General features: G+C 44.4%; 2 protein-coding genes across 2 annotated transcripts in view; one reads left to right on the top strand and one right to left on the bottom strand.

Annotated features, from left to right (window-relative positions):
• rapgef3 (Rap guanine nucleotide exchange factor (GEF) 3) overlaps window positions 1-10418 on the top strand; it is a 31955-nt gene extending 21537 nt beyond the window's left edge. The window contains exons 11-27 of the mRNA XM_083656809.1: window positions 826-914; window positions 1591-1679; window positions 2477-2614; window positions 2764-2846; window positions 2969-2999; window positions 3150-3225; window positions 3801-3938; window positions 4087-4184; window positions 5032-5157; window positions 7312-7493; window positions 7649-7739; window positions 7846-7896; window positions 8294-8381; window positions 8488-8552; window positions 8706-8760; window positions 9063-9134; window positions 9566-10418. Of these exons, the coding sequence (XP_083512935.1) occupies window positions 826-914; window positions 1591-1679; window positions 2477-2614; window positions 2764-2846; window positions 2969-2999; window positions 3150-3225; window positions 3801-3938; window positions 4087-4184; window positions 5032-5157; window positions 7312-7493; window positions 7649-7739; window positions 7846-7896; window positions 8294-8381; window positions 8488-8552; window positions 8706-8760; window positions 9063-9134; window positions 9566-9681 (1588 nt within the window). The 3' untranslated portion in view covers window positions 9682-10418. The remainder of the gene's footprint in view (window positions 1-825; window positions 915-1590; window positions 1680-2476; window positions 2615-2763; window positions 2847-2968; window positions 3000-3149; window positions 3226-3800; window positions 3939-4086; window positions 4185-5031; window positions 5158-7311; window positions 7494-7648; window positions 7740-7845; window positions 7897-8293; window positions 8382-8487; window positions 8553-8705; window positions 8761-9062; window positions 9135-9565) is intronic.
• A 3302-nt stretch (window positions 10419-13720) lies between these two features.
• The window catches only part of itga5 (integrin, alpha 5 (fibronectin receptor, alpha polypeptide)), a gene marked incomplete at its 5' end in the record, with an annotated part of 60621 nt that continues 60495 nt past the window's right edge, over window positions 13721-13846 (bottom strand). Inside the window, one exon of the mRNA XM_083656473.1 lies at window positions 13721-13814. Within this exon, the coding sequence (XP_083512599.1) occupies window positions 13731-13814 (84 nt within the window). The 3' untranslated portion in view covers window positions 13721-13730. The remainder of the gene's footprint in view (window positions 13815-13846) is intronic.

The raw sequence follows: 13846 nt of genomic DNA, 5'->3' as shown, positions 1-13846 counted from the left end.
CTCTGGCGTGGTACAGTGCTGAAGCAGGAAGTAGGCGTTCACTTTGCCTCTCTATACAGCAGTCTCCACACAAGCAGGGTTAACGCTCATTCAGACCCTCTTTAACAAGGCGTGGTCAGGAGTAACGCCATTAAGACAACTGCTTCCACTGACGTCTTTGTTCGTTAACGAGAAGAGAAATATACACACGTCCTTTGTAAGATGTGTTAAGTGTTTTATTAATGGGGTGTTTTCTTAGTGAGTCAATGGCCAGTTCATGAAAGATCTGGACTTCAGCCCCGCCTCGCTGAATGACTCGTTATCAGTCTGTGTTTTAGCAAACATCACATCTAACTGGTGTGATGCTGACCTCCCCCTCCATGCTGCCCCCGTGCTCCTGTCTTCAACAACTACACACCTACACATATAAACATCCTCCCTCTCTCTCATTCCTACTCTCTCTCTCTCTCTCTCTCTCTCTCTCTCTCTCTCTCTCTCTCATTCCTACTCTCTCTCTCTCTCTCTCTCCCTCCCTCTCTCCCTCCCTCTGCAGAATAAACACAGGTGCGAGCAAAACACTAATGAGGGTTTCCCCCATTCCAATCATGGGAGTTGGAAACCCTCGTTAGTGTTTTGCTTGCACCTGTGTTAACCCTGCCTTTTCAACACAAAATGGCCCCCATGAGAAGGGTCTATTACCTTCTTTCAGACAAGCTCTGATGCTCCACTTTACCGAACAACCAAGAATTCTTATATTATTCTTATAATAATATATATATTCTGTTCTTCTTCTTCTTCTTCTTCTTCTTCTTCTTCTCCTCTCTCTCTTCTGTGTAAACCGCGCAGGTACACGGTCATGTCAGGAACTCCAGAGAAGATCCTGGAACACCTGCTGGAAACGGTGAAGCTGGACTCGAACGGGAACGACGCTATAGGTGGGAGGCTGCAGCGCGCATCTGCTTGGTTTTACTCTGCAACGTGTAATGATCTACTAGTCATGTGACCAGGATGACCACAGTTTGGTTGCCTTTCAAAATGTCTAGCATTGCTTCTGGTCTGATGGGAAATTACGTTTGTGGCTCTCACACGAAACGGTCAAGCAATATGTCAAACATGAGGGCAATCAGACTGGCTGCGTTCCTCCTGCTTTGATTTATGTCCTAGAGAGGCCATTTACACCTGGCGCTAACATGCGTTTTCTGTGATCAAATTGTGTTTTATCACTTGAAATGCCAGGTGTAAACACCCCCAAAACGCATTGAAGAAGGATTGCAATCTGATCGGCCAAACCACCTCTGGAGGTGGTCAGGGATGCATTGTGTACACATTGAACACAAGTGTAAATGCAATGTGTCCTCTCAATCTGGATACAGCAACTTTATGCGGATTGAGAGGACACCCATTTCTGCAATCAGATTGCAGAAAAAGCATGTTAACGCCAGGTGTAAATGGAATCAGGCTGAAGTGATAAAATACAATCTGATTGCAATCTGATGGCAGAAAAAGCATGTTAATGCCAGGTGTAAATGGCCTCTTAGAAGCAGTCAGATGACTGAAATTATCGTGGTTATTAGTCAGCTGTGAGTTGTTGTGATGTTTGTCTCCATGCAGATCCCTGTGTGAGCGACTTCCTGCTCACCCACAAAGTCTTCATGCCCTCCAGCCAGCTGTGTACTGCCCTACACCACCAATATCCACCAGTATATTATATTGAACGATGATCATAACAGTGATGATGAGAAGGAAATATGATGATGATGATGATGATGATGATGATGATGATGATGATGATGACGATAATGCAGGACGGCACGGTATCTCAGTGGTTATAGCACTGCTGCCTCACAGCAAGAAGGTCCCGGGTTCGAACCCCAGTCCGTCCCAGGTCCTTTCTGTGTGGAGTTTGCATGTTCTCCCCGTGCTCGTGTGGGTTTACTCCGGGTGCTCCGGTTTCCTCCCACCAACAAAGAAAGACATGTATGTTAGGGTTAATACTCCTGTCAGTGCCCCTGACCAAGGCACTGGCAAAAAGAACTGGAGTTGGTCCCCGGGCGCTGCACTGTGGCTGCCCACTGCTCCTAGTTCTAGGAAGGTTCCTAGTAGAGGATGGGTCAAATGCAGAGGATGAATTTGCCCATAGGGATAAAAAAAAGATAACTTAACTTAACTATTCACGATGCCTTTGTAAGGATCTTGGCTGTATTTTTAATAGAAATTGATAGATTTCCTTACAAGGGAGCGGCGCACTTATAAAATAATTAAAAATCATTAGAACGACACTGTCTGCAGACTGATAAGCATAGTCAGGAACATCATGAATGTCCGGACAGCAAAATTATTATCATGTCAATGTGCAGCAGCACATTAGATATTTTAGTTTCTTCAAGCATCCTATCAGCAGGAGTAGAGGCTTATGCTTATCATAGTTGAATTCTTCATTAGTGACGTTTGTTTGGTAATGATGACCCTTAACCTTGAGTGCACCTACCGCGCGGAGCCCTCGGAGGGTTCGGAGCTGGAGAAAGCCGCCTACACTCTCAACAGCAAGCAGAAGGTAGTGAAGCTGATCGGCCAGTGGGTGGCGCTGTATGGCCTCCTGCTGAAAGACGACCCTATCGCTTTGGACTTCCTGGAGGTGAGGTTGCATGCTGAACTCATGTCTGGGTATACATATGAATATTTTGTCATTGCAAAAATTGAGCAAAACAGGTTTTATTTGTGAGGAGAAATGATTGCTTATCAAGACGACATTCTTTATCCATTCTCATCTCCGTGCTGCAACAGAAGCTGAAAAAGGAGGTGGCAGTTGATTCCCGTCTGTCCAGCATGCTGAGAGAACAATACAGAGACAGGAGGAGAACCAAAGTGTAAATTGTCTCCATCTATCCGTATCTTACCTGCTATACTATCTTTCTCATATCTTACAAGTCAAAACTGTTGCAGAAGCAGAACATCTAAGCCTGTTTCTCACCTCTTGATACCTTCACAGGTTGGAGAATGGATATCAGTCACTGACGAGGGTAAGCATCTTCACGCCTCTTGCAGAACATGTTCTTCTGAGATGGCAGCAGGAGCCGGAATGTCAGAGTCACACAGATTAATTTTTAACGAGGAAACAGGTTTGAATGTCACGCCGATGACTCACTCTGATGTTTGATTGTTATCAGCAGAACCAACAGTTTGATTGGTTTTCAAATTGTGAGGAGCCAGTGGGGAGGGTGCAGCCAATCAGGGCACAGGATAAAGGTGAGTAAGAGGCCATTTACACCTGGCGTTAACATGTGGTTTCTGCCATCAGATTGCAATCAGATTGTATTTTATCACTTCAGCCTGATTCCATTTACACCTGGCGTTAACATGCATTTTCTGCAATCTGATTGCAATCAGATTGCAGAAATGGTTGTCCTCTCAATCCGCATAAAGTTGGTGTATCCAGATTGAGAGGACACATTGCAATTACACTTGTGTTCAATGTGTACACAATGCATCCCTGACCACCTCCGGAGGTGGTTTGGCCAATCAGATTGCAATCCTTCTTCAATGCGTTTTGGGGGTGTTTACACCTGGCATTTCCAGTGATAAAACACAATCTGATTGCAATCTGATCACAGAAAACGCATGTTAGCGCCAGGTGTAAATGGCCTTAAGTCTCAGGAAGTAAAATGGGTAAAAATCCCATCGGATCATGTGCATCTGGATATGTGAACAGAGTGCAAACATGAACGTAGCTTGTTATGATCCAGATACACACATCCTTACTCTCCTTCTCATCGATTATGAAATCAGCATCATAATTCTGTTTGTGTCCTGACTCGTTGCAGTGTTGTATGAGATCTACAGGCCAGACAGCAAGCCTCTCAGTCTGATGCTGCCTGTCAACACATCCGTACAGGAAGTGATGTCAGCCATGGTCAACCCTGGCGGAGATCACGTCCTGGTCAAGATGAACTCCATGGGAGGTGGGCATCATCAAACTGATCATTCTCACACCTCTTAGCATTAGGTCAGGTCCGTATCGTGTTCGTAGAACATTCCTTGTCTACATGTGTGCAGTCTGCGGTCCGTTATGCCGCACGTTTGGTTCTGATCCGGTTCTGATCCACACAGAAAGGGCTCAGCTGAAGCTGGAGGCCACTGCAGTCTTCACCGCTCTGGGCCTGAACGAGAGGCTGTTCATCTGCACAAGCAGCCAGGTGGAACAACTGGTGAGCAAGCCGGTCCTCCTCCGACCCAAATGCTTCTGTTCAAGCAAAACGATGGAATCTCACGAGCATTTTAAATGTGACGCATAATAATAACACCTAATCTATTTAAACGCTAACTGTTGTTGTTTTTTGACAACAATAATATGTCGTCATACTGCAGTGTTCATACATCTGTGGCATTATGTCACTGTGGTGCAGTACAGAATGATGTCAGGGGTTCTGAGTGTCTCTCTCTTCTCTCTCTGCTCTCTCTCTTCTGTCTCTCTCTCTGTCTCTCTCTCCTCTCTCTGTCTCTCTCTCTCTCTCTCTGGATCACCCTGCTATTAATATTCTTGGGTATTAAATGGAATACATTTATCTCTCTCTATCCCTCTCTCTCTTTCTCTCTCCCTCTCCCTCTTCTCTCCCTCTCCCTCTCCCTCTCTCTGTTCTCTCTCTCTCTGTCTCCTCTCTCTCTTCTCTCTCTTTCCCTCTCTTCTCTCTCTGTCTCTCTCTCTTCTCCTCTCTCTGTCTCTCTCTCCTCTCCCTCTTTCTCTCTCTGTCTCTCTCTCCCTCTCCCCCTCTCTCTCTTCTCCCCCCTCTCTCCCTCTCCCCCTCTCTCTCTTCTCTCTCTCTCCCTCTCGCCCCCTCTCTCTCTGTCTCTCTTCTCTCTCTGTCTCTCTCTCCTCTCCCTCTTTCTCTCTCTGTCTCTCTCTCCCTCTCTCTTCCCTCTCTCTCCCTCTCCCCCTCTCTCTCTTCTCCCCCCTCTCTCCCTCTCCCCCTCTCTCTCTTCTCTCTCTCTCTCCCTCTCGCCCCCTCTCTCTCTGTCTCTCTTCTCTCTCTGTCTTCTCTCTCCTATCTCTCCCAGGTACCCCTAAAGGAGCAGCAGGGTCCAGAGCAGGGCACCACTGACACCCTTGAGCAGATGTGCTCTAAAGACATCGCCAGCCAACTCACCAACTACGACTGGGAGCTGTTCACTGCCATGCATGAGGTGACTCACAGCTTACATCTGACTGCAGCATACAAACAAACTGAATCAGCATGAAGTTGTTTATTTACACTGTGGAAGCCTCTTCACGGCTAAGTGCAAATACAATATAAGTAGTATAAGTATAAGAACTTAAGCCAAAGTTGATCCTGGCATTCACACCAAGCGGCAACCTTTGTCTTGGAAAAATGAAGCCAACGCGGAAGTGCAAAAAAACTGCAGTTCCTCAAATGGCCACTTGAGGCTGGCTCTAAAAGCAAGTAAATCCCCATAGACCCCCATGTTAAAATGGCCAACTTTACCGCAGAAATAAACGTGTTTACAGCCTGGTACAAAAACGGTTTTGGTCTCAAAAGCCAATTTCCCCATTCATTGACAACTGTATAACTGTGAATTTGTATATAACTCACCCATTTATACAGTCTATAGCTACAAAGAGAAGTCCGATTGTATAGAAGTGAATGGGAAAATGCAGTGGCGTGCCGTCCATTAGGCGAACTAGGCAAATGCTAGGGGCGCTTGAGCCGTTAGGGGCGCCAGAGAGGGTAATTTTTTTTTTTTTTTTTTTTTTTTTTTTTTTTTTTTACAAATACTTTTTCATGATGGTAGGCCTACTATTATTTTACAATAGTAGACAAAAAATAAGCACAACAACGTCTTAAGTCTTTAAATAATAGTGAAATCATTTTTCTAATTGTAGCTTTCTGGCTGCCTGGGCTGCAGCACTTTCACCATGGTCCCTAATCCATACCACCCCACCCCCTGCGTGGCCACACCCCCTTCTACCTGCTTGGAGCTTTTTCCCAGAGTGGGGGAATGCCCGAGCTGGAAGGTGGGTGCTGAGGGTGCTGCAGCACCCCCTGGTGGCAAGAAATGGGATTTTTGAAATTGTTGGATTTGGCTGTCTTGTGTTTATACCACCAACAAAATGCATTAAAAAACAGTTTATGCTTCCCAGCTCTAATCTTATTTCATACGCTCTCTCTTCAAAAGTGTTTGATTTTCATCATAATCTGGTTTTCCATAATAATAATAATAAGTTCGTGTTTATGCCTGTGTTGCTGTCTGTTGTAGTGTAAAACGACTAAAGGGAGAGCAGGTGCTTACATGAAAGTGAGTGAGAAAAGGAGAAGATACTGAATAATGACATCACAACAGTATAATCCTAATGTTAATTTAAAATTAAATATTCTTCTAAATATGGATGAAAGTCCAAAAAACATCAAATTTTTGTCCCTTCCTTACAGCACACCCTACCTAAAAGTACTTCCAGCGCCACTGGGGAAGGGCGATTCTGAGCCTGCACTGCAGTGGTGGAATTAGCTGCAATATAATTTTTTATTATATTTTCTTTGGGGGGGGGCACCAGCAAAAATCTTGCCTAGGGCACCAACTTGGTCAGGCACGCCACTGGGAAAATGACCCTTCTTCTCTACCTCAGTAAACACTTTCCTAATCTCAATCAATAGATTCAAGCCTTCTTCAATACAACATGATGTTCAGTTAGTAAATGAATGGTCCCATTTAGAGTCAAATAGATATAAAAAAAGACTATGCTTTGCGGTGTGATTGACAGGTCGTCTGTCCAGTGATCACGTGCTCGTCGATCACGGGCCAATAGCAGCGCTGCGGCGCTGTCTGGCTAAAAAATACAAAGCAAGATGGCGACGGTCGAAATGCCAAACTCGAGGCTTCAAAACAGGAATCCACAAACCAATGAGTGACATCATGGTGGCTACGTCCATATTTATATACAGTCTATGATTCATCCATATTTATATACAGTCTATGATTCACCCATATTTATATACAGTCTATGCTTCAGACATTTCCTCATGTCAACAGAGGAGAACAGATACATGCTTAGTCAGACATATTGTCAGACATATTGTGTGTGAGTCACGCTCTCTGACTGGCATCTTTGATCTGATAGCAGCAGCTTTGCCATCAGATCATCTGATCTTCTGACCCATCACTTCCTGCATTACTCAACCTGTTTCCAAAGCCACACGCATTCCTCAAGTTTCCTCTTTCTCTTCAAGTCTTGTTTATTTCAATGAGTCCATTGTTTTGTTTAATAACTTATAACTCCCATCTTCTCATCTGTAATGAGACGAGTGGTTTGTGTGACTCGCTCTCCCGGTCTCTTCTGTCCAGGTGGAGCTCGTCTACTACGTGTTTGGCCGTCACAAATTCCCGTTCTCCACCACGGCGAACCTGGAGCGCTGCGTGCGTCGCTTCAACGAGGTGCAGCACTGGGTGGTGACGGAGCTGTGCCTGTGCGAGGACCTGCTCAAACGAGCCGTGCTGCTCAAGAAGTTCATCAAGATGGCTGCAGTGTAGGAGTCACGCACGCAAAAAAGAACCTCAGCCACATTTGCAAATTGCACACGCCTCCATCTTGTCCCTGAAAAAATCAATTCATGAACCGGCACAAACGCCATCTTTGGGATCTAATATGTCCGCCGGCGTGTTTCCTCTCCTCCTGTCTCAGGTTGAAGGAGCAGAGGAATCTCAATTCGTTCTTCGCTGTGATGTTCGGTTTGAGCAACAGCGCAGTGCAGAGGCTTTACAAGACCTGGGAGGTGAGACCTGCTGATGATCAAAGTGAACATTCGGTCACCATTTACTGATAAGAACTTTGAACATTACTTGATTAAACACACATTTTTCTTTGTTATTGTGTTACAGAGGATACCTAGTAAGACAAAAAGGGTCTATTGTGCTTATGAGAGGTTGATGGTAAGTATCCTAAACACTGTTACACTAAATACAATACTGTGTCATCCCACGTAAGGGGTCCATGATATACCAGCCGGGCGAGCCATCCGTTGCCCCTAGCCTCAGTCACTTGTCATTCTTGACCTTGTCAAAATAAGCCAAAAACGGGTCCCAGATAGCTGAGAACCTTCTAAGCGAGTTGGTTCTCAGGGACCTGAGTCTCTCCATCTGTACAACAGAGATCATGTCCATCAGCCACACCTGAAAAGAAGGTGAAGAGGATGACTTCCATTCCTTCAGAATGAGTGTTTTGGCGACAGAGCTTTCCGTTTCCTCCACTGAACCCAACGTATCTGCTGTCATGTTGTGTGACTGATACAAAGTGTCAGCGCTGACGTTTCTCCTCTGTGGCCTTCAGGATCCTTCACGTAACCACAGGGCCTACAGACTGGCTGTGGCCAAGCTCAGTCCCCCTTACATCCCCTTCATGCCTCTGCTGCTCAAAGGTAACAGCGCCCCCGCAGTATTTTATATACTGTATATAGCATCAACATGTAAGTGGTCACGTGATCCACCTTAAATCACCTGACATGTTTCTGCTTCTGTCTGTAGACATGACGTTCATCCACGAGGGAAACAAGAACTACACAGACAAACTCATCAATTTTGAGAAGATGGTGAGATGCGAAAAATGTTGCTGGGACCACACGAGTGACGTTGCCTCGTCTTTCACGTGTTTCTGTTTCTCTTCAGGTTGTCACATCGTGCGTTTAGCAGCACCAGTTAAAGCTTTGGCTTAAAAACGCTTCCTTTTCCTCTCATTGTTGCAGCGCATGATCGCCCGGACGGTGAAAATAGTGCGAGGGTGCAGGAGCCAGCCTTACGGTAAGTTCTCCAGTCTTCACGGCCAGTTCTTCTTGCACGACTTCCCGCATGTGAAGGAGATTCATTGTGTACTTCTGACACTGCATGTGTTCAGGAAAGGTCAAATGTGTTCAGGAAAGGTCAAATGTGTTCAGGAAAGGTCAAATGTGTTCAGGAAAGGTCAAATGTATTCAGGAAAGGTCAAATGTGTTCAGGAAAGGTCAAAGATACGTACATGCTGACCAACATGGATGATGCCAGGCTCCTATCTACGAATAACAATACATAATCTACATGATGTTAACGTTTGTCTCCTTCTCTAGTGCCTTCATCTCCACAGAAAGGCCTGGCAGATCGCATGTTTCTGGAGGCACCTGCTATTCGCATATCTACATGTAAGCTACATTACATACACATATATATATATATATATATATATATATATATATATATATATATATATATATATATATATATATATATATATATATTATAATAATCACTTACTGTTGTATCCAGTTTCTTTTCTATTAGGTCTCAACAGAGTTAAATGAATAGATGCGTGCACTAACATCCATCTATTCTAGTCGAGTAAATAGGTTTCCATATTGTCACCATATCGTACAGTAGGGAATGGGAATAGGAATCTTACACATCAGATCATAAATCAGACCTACTGGTGTGAGTTATTATAGAAATGATTGAATGATCATAGAAACGTGGGTTATTATATAATTGATTGATTGATCGTAGAAATGTCGCAGTTATTAGTAACCCACTAAAATGTCTGCCATATCAAACATGATTTCTCCCTCTCTTGGTCCAGACTCGGACTCTGTCCCTCTGCGGAGTCCCTGCAACATCCGGCACTACATCCAGAACCTGAAGGTGATCGACAACCAGCGCAAGCTAACGCAACTGTCACGAACACTAGAGCGCTAGGACCCTGGGGGTCATTGTAGCCCATCTCTGAATCAGAGATGGTGGCTGGATAGACAGAACTTCCTCACTCATCTTTATGCGATGGGACTTTCTGACGGTGAAAATGGGGATTCGTGCATCTGGATGTTCAGTATGAGAGCTTGGGACTTCATGGAGCAGCTCTCTGAAGGCATCACCACAGCATGGAGGGAGAAGAAGACTCAGTGTGCACAGTGCTGACCTCTAGTGCCTTAACAGAGAAGGTCGACCTGTGTTGGTTTTTTACCCATAAGCCCTACTGTACATAGGTGTATAGGAGCACATACATTTTTGGTCTGGGTGGCCCAAGTAGGAATTCATCCCCTCACCAATGTTAATGTCATAATGCCATACTCATCCCACTGAGCTTCATATACTGTATATAAGTGTCACAATCTGTACAGTTATCTTTTGTGTCAACATTCATTTATGTGACTGACTGTGTAGTTCGATTCTAAAGTGCCATAAGTGCCCATTCTACAGATCTCCACTAGGTGAACCCAGCCTTCAACGTGACATCACAGACTACGTCTGTAGCGTACGTTTCGTGGAGGTCACGTGACGTGGAGGCGGGGTTTACCCAGGCTAGATCTCCACCATAGAGGGAATCAGTTTAGTTCAGTGGTTTGTACATGAGTATTTCCACAGTAAAGCTGAATGTATTGTATCAGACCTATATTTGTTAGGCAGGCAACTAACTGAACATGCATATTATATGTTGTACGTTACATTTTCTAAATAAATTATTATGAATAAATTATTTTCCCAGAGTTACGTGATTCAATCAAAACAAGTAACACTTGGTAAAAAGAGAAATATTTTATTTAAAATACAAACCACAACAGGTACAAATTATCCTCAAAAGACCCCCCCCCCCCCCCCCCCCCACCACTTAAAAAAAAAAATCTCCCCAATATGGGGTTAGAAGAATTCACAACAAATCAGTTTATCATTTGAATTTGAATTCAAAAATACTCTCCTTGTCAAAGATATGTACAACTTCTTTTTGAAAGTCCAGGAGAGTGATAATGGCCGCATAGAAAACTAAGGACAAACCCAGTGTCTTCTCCTGATGCAACCATGGAGGAAAAACTAAAAGAATCCCCTTTCATTATAAATAACAGGTTGACATGTTCGGCCTGCATATGAATGTTAATACAGACAATGTTAATTAAAACATTTACATATTTTAGATGTATCCGATATCGGATGGCGATTGAGTAGACTTTGCACCGTGAGACTTGTTGCGGTGCTCCCATGACAAATAGCCAAATAACTGTCCAATATGATGCGTGAAATAGGAGTTTAACGAGGCAAAACAAACCTAACACATATGGTTAGTACGGTGGTGGTGTTTGAACAGGTGACACTGCACAGCACATAAATTATCACACTCCAAACACACCCGAGCTCAACTCAGATATGTCCCGGTGCGCACCGGAGTCTGCGCTTCACTCTCTCGTGTCCATTTGTGCTATTAAAAATCAGCAAGATCAGAAAAGTGGTCCAGACAGAGAAGTGGTCCAGACAGTCACAGAAGTGGTCCAGACAGAGAAGTGGTCCAGAAAAGAGTGTAAGCGGTGAGAACATCTGCGGATCTGAGGAACATCGTGTCACACTATGTTTTACACACTATGTGAGAAAATGCAAGTGAAAGTGAAAAGCCAGAACCCCACAAGGGATTTCATCTGTATGGTCAATCAATCACACACTTCACCACCTGTCATAAAGCTCTGGTTTATCACAACTCGGTGACAAATAAGAAAGAAAAATAAAACCAATTTGTAATATTAACAAGAGTGAATATAAATATTGCACTTCCAAACAACATTTGAGTTCCCAGTGCCTAGTTGTTATCCCTTTGTTACAGGTACAGACAGGTGACAGATGCCACTGAGGTCCTAAATATTCTAACTTCCGTCACGCAGTTTAAAGGAACAGCTCACCCTAAAATCCAAAATACATATATCCCCTCTCATCTGCAGTGCTATTTATCCATCTATATGGTTTTGTGTTAGTTGCCTGGGTTTTGGAGATATCGGCCACAGAGTGCCATCCAGTTCCATTGTGTTGGAGAGAAGGCAGACATCTCTGCGGCCGATATCTCCAAAACTCAGGCAACTATCCCAAAACGATATAGATCGATAAATAGCAGGTGAGAGGAAAAATATGTATTTTGGATTTTAGGGTGAGCTGTCCCTTTAACAAATCATCCTGAACGATGATTGTATTTATGCCATCTTTACCAACAGTAGATCTTGTAGATCCTCTGTAGATCTTGAGATCATTGAGGTCATGTAGTACTGCATGACCTCAATGATCTCAAGATCTCCAGAGGCGATGGGGATGGACAGGACTAAGCAATGGGAAAGGCATAACTCATACACAAAGCAAACATTCATAAATATATCATTCACACAACATGCTTTGAATGCATGCATTCATACACACACACACACACACACACACGCACGCAGGTATACTTACAGACGTGATCTATTTACATTTAAGGCACATAAGACCTATGTACAAGACAAACACAACGTAACCAACACAACGCATTTCAATGTTGAGTCCCTGGATGAAGAAGCTGTAGCCTTTTGGTAGTGGGGAGGAGAACTTCTGCCACCATTAGTTGTCTTTCTCAACACGGGCAACTTTTAAACTCATAAGACAATCAAACATACAGTATCTCACAGTATCACACTGAAGCTGAAAATGGACCTTCTACACGATCCTGCCTGCTCTCAGACTACTACACTACCACTTCCCTACTCTCTTTATGAGGCTACAACAGATGATTGTCATGTCTTTTTGCTTCAAGACATCAGTAACACCATGATGGCCCTTACACTGTGGTTTCACCTGAGCGTTCTTCTGCGTGTGCCCCCCATCTCCATGCTGCCCCGTTAGGAGTCTAACCCTAGGCTGGCGTTAGATGTTGGACAGCAGATTCTTCTCTGGGAACTCCAGGAGAAGACCACTACTAGCCATTTTTCGGACAGAAGCAGCACCACACCTTCTCGAGCCGAACGTGGGGCGCCACAGGTCCGTACGGGGTGGTTCCAGTCACATCCCAGGTGACTACAAGGCATTGGTAACTCTAAACACGAACAAACAAGGATTTACAACAAAAGCCATCAGTAGGAATCAAAGTCCAAACTCAAAGGAAGGTCAGTCAGTCTTTGGCGTCTTTGTAGTTATATCAGTAGATTTCTCCTTTGAGTGCAAACAAAAACATCTCAACCCAGCACTGTCCACCAACCTGAGGCAGAGAGAGATCATTCCCATGGACAGTTTGGCGACGGAATGGCCTTAACGCTACGTCAAAATACATGAAACGATGTCATCATCAAAGATGAACAGTTTTGGTTGCGACAGCTGGTCAGGTAATACCGTCATTGCAATAGCCAAGGTTAGTGTTTTCACCCTGAACCTGCTGTCTCTGATCTTCTGTTTGTGTGTTGAGGAAACATCAGAAGAATACTGTCATGCTACAGCGATTAGCGGTGTTCGCGGCCCCCCTCGCGACATGCAGGCCGTGTCCTGTCAGAAGCAGTGAGCACACCAGATCAATAGCACCAAAATAAGGCAGTTTAAAGGGGTCGTATGGAATTCTCCATCACGAGGATTCGCAAAAGGAAAAGCCAACAGGTAACTTCCTCCAGCCACGGCGTGGACCAAAGCCCGTCTTTTTGCAGTCACCAGTTCTGTTGTTCAGTCCAACGTTAGCCTTGAGGCAATCCAACTGTGACATTGAGAAAAGTTCTATCTGGTAACAATCCCAACCTGCCGACAAACAAACAAGACACATATTAAATATTAAAAAAAATAAAACATTCATTTGGTTTTGGAGATCTTTGGGTTTGTATCGTCCTCTTAGTGCAGCACAGTGGAGTTCCAGTGGTCTTTCCATCCTCCTAACTCTTTAACTGCAGTCTTGAGCCTCTTCTAGGCGCTCCGTCAGGTTTCTCCATTGCAATCATATGGCCAGGTTCTTCTGTGGTTCTGGTAGCATCTGGGCGGGTCGTTTAGGCCTCCGAGGCAGCCTGTGGTTTGAGTTGTGCTTTCTCCATGGCCGTGCCGTAAGGTAGGGATCGCTTGAAGAAGCCGAGCTACAGGAACAGGAAGACAACGAGACTTAAGA

The sequence above is a fragment of the Poromitra crassiceps genome (genome assembly GCF_964638095.1).
Source record: "Poromitra crassiceps genome assembly, chromosome: 20".
Lineage (NCBI taxonomy): Eukaryota > Metazoa > Chordata > Actinopteri > Beryciformes > Melamphaidae > Poromitra > Poromitra crassiceps.
The sequence above is the reverse complement of the archived record's forward strand: the minus strand, read 5'-3'. Positions and strand labels throughout refer to the sequence as shown.